Below are 8,267 nucleotides of genomic sequence, written 5' to 3'. Positions count from 1 at the left end.
GTTCAGCTTCACAGCGGCCGCTGTGCTGACCTGTGCGGGCCAGTGACAGGGTCACCGTGCAGCCGTCCAAACTCCTCCGCTCACCTCTCAAAACGGTTTATTCTTTTAAAAAAAATAAACTCTAAAACAACAACAAAACAAACCCAAAAGGTTTTGCGGGGCAGGTGTGGCTCAGTTGGTTGGGCTCCTGAAAAGCTTGCCGATTCCACTCCCATCAGGACACGTGCGTGTGTGTCTGTCTGTGTCTGTGTGTGTGTCTGTGTCTGTCTGTGTCTCTGTGTGTCTGTCTGTGTCTCTGTGTCTGTCTGTGTGTGTCTCTGTGTGTGCGTGTCTGTCTGTCTGTGTGGGTGGGGGGTTGGGGGGGCTCCATCCCAGGGCGGCAGGGGGCCTGCAGGAGGCAGATGGATGGCAGGCTCTCACGGAAGTTTCTCTAAAAATCAATTACAACAAAACAAACTAAAAAAAAACAAACCAAAGGTCCTGGCCGAGCAGGTGGCAGAGGGAGTTGTCAGGGCGGGTCCCTAACCTCCTGCGTGAGGCCGAGCTGGAGGGGGGTCGGAGCGCTCCCATCCCCACCCCGAAGCGCAGGTTCTGGAATCCACGTCCTTCCCGGGCCCCAGCCCCTGCTCGTCCTCGGATCTCACAGTCGATCAGTCGATGAAGGGAAGCCGGCGGCGGCCGCGCTCACACCCGGGACTGCCCCCCAAGGCCGAGGGGTCCCCGGGGGAGGGGCAAGCGGGCACCTGGCGCGGAGCTGCCCACGGCCGGGCGCCGCAGGGACCCCCGGGTGCCAGGCCTGAGGCCCAGCCCGCCTTCCGCGGGGACGCGGGAGGGTCCGCTGCAGCCCCGGCGGCCGGGAGGGAGGGCGCGGGGTCCCGTCCCCCCACGCGCAGCTCGACCGAGCCCCACGCGGCCGCCGCCGGCACCTCCCGCTCCCGCTCCTCGCGACCGAGCTCCCTCGCGCAGGGCCCCCGCCCCCCGAGGCCGCGAGCGCGCAAGGTCCGGGCCTCCGCCTCCAGGGACGTCCCGCCCAGACCAGACGCGGCCTCCCGGGCGCAGGAGCGGGGCGGGGGGGGGAACCTCGGGCCCGTCCCGCCCGCCACGCGGCGAAGACACGCGCCCCCCGGTGGTCGCGGGGCGGAAGGGGCGGTGGTTGGCGGCGCCAGCGGAGGGGAGGGCGGGGCCGGCGGAGGGGAAGGCGGGGCCGGCGGAGGGGAAGGCGGGGCCGGCGGAGGGGGGCGGTGCCAGCGCAGGAGGAGCTGGCGGAGGGGGGCGGGGCCGGCGGAGGGGGCGGGGCCGGCGGGGGGAGGGCGGGGCCGGCGCAGGAGGAGCTGGCGGAGGGGATGGCGGCGCCGGCGCAGGAGGAGCTGGAGGCGCTGGCGGCGATCTTCTGCGGCCCCGGCGAGTGGGAGGTGCTCAGCCGCTCAGGTGACCGCGCGCGGAGGGGGCCCCGCCGGGGAGGGGAGCCGCGGGGCAGCGGGAGCGGGGGTCACGCCGGAGCGGCCAGGGTCTCTCCCCGGCTGCGAGTGGGGAATCGGAGGCCCGGCTCGGGCGCCCCCTCCGGCGGGTCCCGGCCACCCGCGTCCCACGCGCCCGCTCTGCTCCCCAAACTCGGGAAGCGCCCAGCCCGGTGCTGGGGGGGTCCCTCCTGGAGGGCGCTCCCCGCACTTACTCCAGCTCCCGCCTTACAAAGGGGCCGACCTGAGCCCTGGTCCCGGGCTCCCAGCCTTTCACGGCCCCGCCCCGCTGAGCGTCGCCAACGTCCTGCTGCCCCTCCCCCCAGACTTCTCATTCAGAAAGTGAACTGTCCACGTGGAGGAAGCCTAGAGGGCCGTGAACTCGTTAAAAAAGTAATAATAGGAAGTGCTATGAAAATATAACAAAGTTCCGAAACATACCATAGAGAGCTGAAATGCATAAATGTGTCACAATATATATTTACATCCTGTATGAGGCCCCTAGAACCATCAGAAATGCAAAAAACTCACGGCGAATAACTCATTCTCGAGTTGCCCCCTTAAACATCACATTGCCCCGCGGGGCTGGGGGGCGCGTGCCCTTGTCTGAATCGGCGCCCCAGTCAATTGCCGGGTGCGCTCTGTATGGTGCGTGGTCCTCTCCCGGAGCTTGAGGGCAGGGACTCTGGCTTTGTAATCACCTGCACACAGTAGGTGGTCAATAAATGTTTGCTTAATTTTCTTTTTCTTTGTTAATTCTCACCCGATAATATTTTTCCCATTGATTTTCAGGGAGAGGGGAAGAGAGAGGGAATGACCGAGAGAAACATTGATGTTAGAGAAACACATCGATGGGTTGCCTCCTGCATGCGCCCCGGCCAGGGCCCAGGCCGGGGAGGAGCCTGCAACTGAGGTATGAGGTACGTGCCCTTGACCGGAATCGAACCCGGAACCCTTCAGTCCGCAGGCTGACGCTCTATCCACTGAGCCACCCGGCCAGGGCTGTTTGCTTAGTTTTTGAATTCGGGCAGGGCTCGCCCTGAACTTTTCCCTGTTACGTTTCCAAGCTGATTGCTTTGTCTGGTCCCCGGAAAGGTAGGTGTCCGTCGTGGCTCCGGGGCGTGTGCCTTGTTCAGCCCACACGTGTTGGTTCCCTGGGTGCACACAGCGCGTCCTCTGAGCTTACGGCCTAGAAAATTCTGGCGGCCGGTGTGGTGGCGCGAGACTTCCTCTGTCCCGCCCGCGGCCTCTGCAGCAGGAAAGGGCGCGGAAAGGGAGCCGGCTGCAGGAACGCCCGTTCTCGCTGCACTGGCAGACGCATCGCGGACGTTTTCTGTGGATTCGGCCTGCTTTTCCGCGGCAGCTCCTAGGCCAGTTGGCTTCCCGGCTGCACACCGCTGACCCCAAGGCCATGCAGGATGTGCTGGGTGGTGAGGAGCCGCCTGCTTCCCGCCTCCACGGGGCCTGTGCTTGGCTCCTCACGGTTCCGTCGTCCCCCACCACTCGGGCTCACCGGCACCCGTGTCCCAGGCACGGGGACCCGTCGGTGTCACGGACCTGCTTCTCTGCAGAGCGAGCCTGCCTGCGTCTTCTGCACACAGTCGTTTACAGTCCACACGCAAGGCTTGGTCCCTCCCGTGTGTCCTGGTCACCCCTGTTCTGATGGGCGGCACCCCCAGTTCATCCTCACTCCCTGTCTCCATGGCAGTCACTTCACTGGAGGCAGCCATCGGATTTCTTTTTTTAAAATGTTTTTATTGGTCTTTAGAGTGAGAGGAAGGGAGAGGGAGAGAGAGATGGAAACATCAATGAGAGAGAAACATCATGGATCGGCTGCCTCCTGCACATGCCCCCACTGGGGATCGAGCCTGCACCCAGGTACGTGCCCTGACCTGGACTCGAACCCACCCCCTTAGTTCCTGGGTCGGATGCTCAATCGCTGCACCACGCCGGCCGGGCTCAGAGGCCATTGGATTTCCCCGGTTCCTGCCTTCTGGCCGGTGGGATCCTCTGGCTCAGCTGGGAATATGCCGGAAAAAGGAACCCGTGATTTCAACCACCCCTGAAACAGGCCCAGGGGCAGCGCTGGTTGTGACTGCCTGGCTGAGCCAAAGCCACGGCCGAGGGGTCCGAGAAAACCCGAGAAAGTAAGTGTAGAAGGAGGCGCCGCTTCTTGACTTCCGGAACACCGTGGCCCTCTGTCTGCTGTTTAATTAAGCGTGACTCTGAAGCCAGGCCTCCTAATTAATTTAATTCTGTGTTCTCCCATCAATGGGTAATTGAATTATAAAGGCATGCAGTGTAGCTGCTCAGGACATTGTGTTGCTGCGAGAAGAGAACAATCCAGGGATTGAAAGGGGCCGTGGGGTGGTCCCAGCTGGGGCGGAGGGTGAGGTGAGGACTCGTTCACCGCCGCTGGGCTGCTGGCCCCCACGGCCCCCGGAAGCCTGGCCAGGGGCTGCCGGGACATTCTGACGCCACCGGTTCCTCCTGGCCCCTTGCTGCCTGCAGCCAGGAGGGCACCGTGACGCGGGCCCTTCAGGTAGGAGGTGGCCCAGGCTGCCACCCAAGGGTTGGCATCAGCTCAGCCGGGCTGGTTGGTGCTGGGGATGTCTGGGGGCGTCCGTGCATTTTGGCCTCTTTACAGCGGCGGCGTACAAGGTGAGTAACCACCACTCCTGGGCACAGTTACGTGAGCCGCGCGCGCACCGGGGGGTCCGTGGGGAGACCGAGTCTGATCTCGGCCCTCCTGTCGCCATCCAGGCCGCCCAGGTGCCAGGTTTCAGGGGTCACCTGCTTGGTGCCCGAAACTTTAGATGCCCCTTAGCTTCGTCCTGCAGAGGAGATGACGGGGGCTCAGCTGGACCGGCAGCCGCCAGCTCCGGAGCATGTGGGCCCTGCGTCGCGCTCCCTAAGAGGCCGGGCAGGGAGAGGGGGACGGACAGAGACGGGTGTGACCCCACTTCCATGTGTCTCTTCCGAACAGAACCCAGTTTTCACCTGAAAAGCACCGACACGGGAAACAGGTGCTCCCCGGCCGGTGTTGCGTTGCGATGGGTGCCGTGCGGCTAACGGGTGTCTTCGGTGCCTTCCAGGGACCCAGGGCGCCGTGTGCAGAGTCCTCACCAAAGCCGAAGGCCCGTCGGGGGCGGACACCCCCCTGGAGCTGGTGTTCCACTTACCGGCCGGCTACCCCGCGTGCCTGCCGGGCGTCTCCATCAGCTCCGAGCGCCTGACCAGGGCCCAGTGCGCGGCCGTGAGGGACAAGCTGCTGGAGCAGGCACAGGGCTTCCTGCCGGAACCGATGGTCCACCAGCTGGTCGTCTGGGTCCAGCAGAACCTCCGGCACCTCCTCGCCGCACCGGGGTCGGGAGCTGGCCCTGGCACGTGCCCTGCGGCGAGCGCCACGGAGGCCGAGGGGCCGTGGATGACCCTCCTGCACTTGGACCACATGAGAGCGAAGACCAGATACGTGCGGACGGTGCGGCAGTGGGCGTCCGCCCTGGGGCTGACGGGGAGGCTCCTGTTCATGGGTAGCATCATCCTGCTCCTACTGCAAGGGCACAGGGACCGCGTCAAGGTGCCACCAGTTGTTTTTTTTAAAAAAATATATTTATAGTTTTAATGATTTCAGAGAGGAAGGGAGACAGAAACATCCATGATGAGAGAGCATCATGGACCAGCTGCCTCCTGCACACCCCACACTGGGGATGGAGCCCACAATCCGGGCCTGTGCCCTGACCGGGAATCGAACCGGGACCTCCTGGCTCCTAGGTGGACGCTTAACCACTGAGCCATGCGGGCCGGGCCAGCTCACACTTTGCTTTGCTCCTGTAGCGCCTGGAAGGAGGAGCCCGACCTCCCAACCTCGAGGTCCTGTGAGTGGGGGAGCCTTAGGCGGTCAGCTTCCCGCCTTCCGAGTTTTCAGGTTCTCATCCTGGACTTGTCTGACGTGTTTCCCGTGGGACCCGGCGAGGGAAGTGCCTGTCACAGCTCACCTCTCCGGGGAGCCGCAGGCCACCGTTAGGCTTTGTGCGTCCAGGTGGGTTGGTCATTGCAATCAAACGCGCAGCCTGTCATCCTAAAGATCGGGGCACTGACTGCGAGCCTTTCCTACGAGGGCTCTCGCCTCCAAGCTTGTCTGGCGTCTGGTTACCCAGCTCCGTGCCAGGCGTAGCACGTAGCGACGACGAGTCATCCAGTTTCATGCAGGCCCTGGACTGGGGCCTGACCTAGGAACACGCCGCGAAGGCGGTTTATGGAGACGCCGAGCCTTCCGGGCAGACCCGGCGGCAGGAGGCACGCAGGGCACGCTCCCGGCTCGTGCTTCCCCAGCGGCTCCGGCTTCGGAAGGCGCTCGGGGAGGCGGCTGCTTTTCGGATGTGAGACGGGACGTCAGTTCATTAACAAGTGTTTGTTCTTGTGGCTGGAGCTTGGCTGCTGCAGAGAAACTGCACTTTTTAAGGAGTTCCTTCTCTTAAAATCCTCACCTGAGGGTATTTTTCCCATTGACTTTGAGAGAGAGAGAGACAGAAAGATAGAGAGAGAGAGAGAGAGAGAGAGAGAGAGAGAGAGAGAGAGAGAGAGAGAGAGGCCAGTGTGAGAGAGGCACATGGATTGGTTGTCTCCTGCGCCTGCCCTGAATGGCCAGGGATGAACCTGCAACCGAGGGACATGCCCTTGACCTGAGCCACACCGGCCGGGGCAGGAGTTCTTCCTTGTTTACCACCTGTCCCTGAAAGGCCGTCCAATGTCAACATGCCTGCTGGGTCGTCACGGGTCGCAGGTGAGGACTGAGAGTCGCAGGAGCTGGTCACCCAGCTCAGAGCGGGTGCAGCTCGTCACAGACGCCGCCCGCGTGCAGAAGTGGGCGCTGTGCGCCGGGACGCCACGCAGACGCTGGAGCAGCAGCAGCAGTGCCCGTGGCTCCTGCCGTCAGCGCGTGGCCTGTGCGGACTCACTGAGTCCGGAGATCCCCCCGTACAGCAGGGGCAGCTCCTGAGGCCCAGAGGGCGTGGGGAACCAGCCCCCCAGGCCAGGACGAAGCCCGAGATGGCCTCCCTCTGACCTGGTCCCCGGCCGGCCCGTCACACCACCCAGCGAGCAAAAACGCGCGCTCTCCCACCACCGACTCCCACGGAGACGAGGCAGAAAGCTCGGCCTGCAGGTGCCTGGCTACTTGCAGACATGAGCCCGGTGCCCGGCCGGCGGGGCTCAGCGGTTGAGCGTTGATCTATGAACCAGGAGGTTACGGTTCGGTTCCCAGTCAGGGCACAGGCCCGGGTGGTGGGCTTGATCCCCAGTGGGGGGCGTGCAGGAGGCAGCTGATCCATGGTTCTCTCTGATCTTTGATGCTTCTATCTCTCTCTTCCTCTGTATTTTTTAAACAAAAAAAGAGAAAATTTGGGACCCAGAGCTCAGGACGCCTGCGGATAACTTCCTGCTTGTCCCTCAGGAGTACCTGGTGCTTCAGAAAACCTCCAAGGTCGACGTGGACTCGAGTGGGAAGAAGTGCCGCGAGAGGATGGCCAGCGTGCTGTGGGAGGCCAGGGCGCCGCCGGGACACGCCAGGTATGGCAGCGCCATCGCGGCACCCGCGCCACCGGCCGGGGCTTCCCTCCGGCGTCCGGCTTACCCCGGTTTCTCCCGTGCCACGCAGGTTCCTGGCATTTGAAGTCAAAGAGTTTTCATCGCTGGACGAGCTGCGGAAGGAGTTTGAAACTGCGGGACTGGAGGCGCTGTTCCCCGAGTTCGTCCTCGGGCTGGTGAAGTGAAATGGGAGACGGGTTTTTTTTGTTGTTAAACAGCTGAGTTTGTTCATTTCTGTTGTTGGATTTGCATTGGATTTTGGGGGTGGACAACTGGAAGAACTCATAAAGGAATGATTTTAAAGTGTCTGTGAGGCAAGATGGGAGGTACCATCCTGTCTTCAGGAACAAAAGCCGATTCTGTTTGTGGAATAATACACAGTAAACACACCCATGCTGTTCTTTTTTTTTTTTAAATAATATGTTTTCATTGGTTTCAGAGAGGAAGAGAGAGGGAGAGAGAGAGAAAAAAACATCCATGATGCAAGAGAATCATCGATTGGTTGCCTCCTGCACGCCCCTCACTGGGGATCAAGCCCGCAAACCCGGCCTGTGCCCCGACTGGGAACCGAACCCTGACCTCCTGGTTCACAGGTCGACACTCAACCACTGAGCCCCGCCGGCCGGGCTGTGCGCGCTAATTTGTGACAGTAAAGGCTGGGTTCCGGGGAGGGGATATTCTTTGTGAGACGATGAGCAGCCGATGTAAATGAGCCCTGAGCTCACAGGGAGGGTGTTTGCCGCCGGCAATGTTCCTGTGATGAAATGATGCTTGAAAAGAAATGTGTTTCGTCGCTTCCTTCTCTCACGTTCACATTGTCAGCATTTGCTCATGGTTTCCCCCGTTTACCTCGTTCCATCTGATGCTCCCAGGTGAACGGTAAGGACACGTCACACGGACTCCTTTGCTGCGTTGCCTCCGTCGTGAGGTTAAACACCAACCAGAGCGCGTGGGATTGAGTTACGGTGGCTTCTGTGGGGCCCAGACCATCGCGGCACTTGCTAACCAACCAAGGACTACACAGTCCTTTGAGATAAAAAGTGTTTTGTCCTTTCAGCTCATAAAGCCTCACTCAGTCAGTTTGCCTCCCTTATTTATTTATTTATTTATTTATTTATTTATTTATTTATTTATTTAATATATATATATATTTTATTGATTTTTTACAGAGAGGAAGGGAGAGAGATAGAGAGTTAGAAACATCGATGAGAGAGAATCATC

At 61.2% G+C, this 8,267-nt stretch overlaps 1 protein-coding gene across 3 annotated transcripts; it reads left to right on the top strand.

The window, feature by feature from the left end:
- The first annotated feature begins 1,309 nt into the window (after positions 1-1,309).
- RWDD3 (RWD domain containing 3) lies at positions 1,310-7,454 on the top strand. Of its 3 annotated transcripts, none has more exons than XM_059673289.1 (4): positions 1,310-1,428; positions 4,553-4,938; positions 6,913-7,028; positions 7,117-7,454. In XM_059673289.1, exons 1-4 carry the CDS (start codon positions 1,344-1,346, stop codon positions 7,229-7,231), a joined length of 702 nt encoding a protein of 233 aa, XP_059529272.1. In that variant the 5' UTR covers positions 1,310-1,343; the 3' UTR covers positions 7,232-7,454. The 3 variants fall into 3 exon arrangements, with proteins under 3 accessions (XP_059529272.1, XP_059529271.1, XP_059529270.1); XM_059673288.1 differs by having other exon boundaries at positions 4,553-5,037; XM_059673287.1 differs by having other exon boundaries at positions 4,553-5,037; positions 6,856-7,028.
- Positions 7,455-8,267: the final 813 nt, after the last annotated feature.

The sequence above is a fragment of the Myotis daubentonii genome, chromosome 18 (genome assembly GCF_963259705.1).
Source record: "Myotis daubentonii chromosome 18, mMyoDau2.1, whole genome shotgun sequence".
NCBI classification, from domain to species: domain Eukaryota; kingdom Metazoa; phylum Chordata; class Mammalia; order Chiroptera; family Vespertilionidae; genus Myotis; species Myotis daubentonii.
Note: the sequence above shows the minus strand (reverse complement) of the source record. Positions and strands in the feature narration are given on the sequence as shown.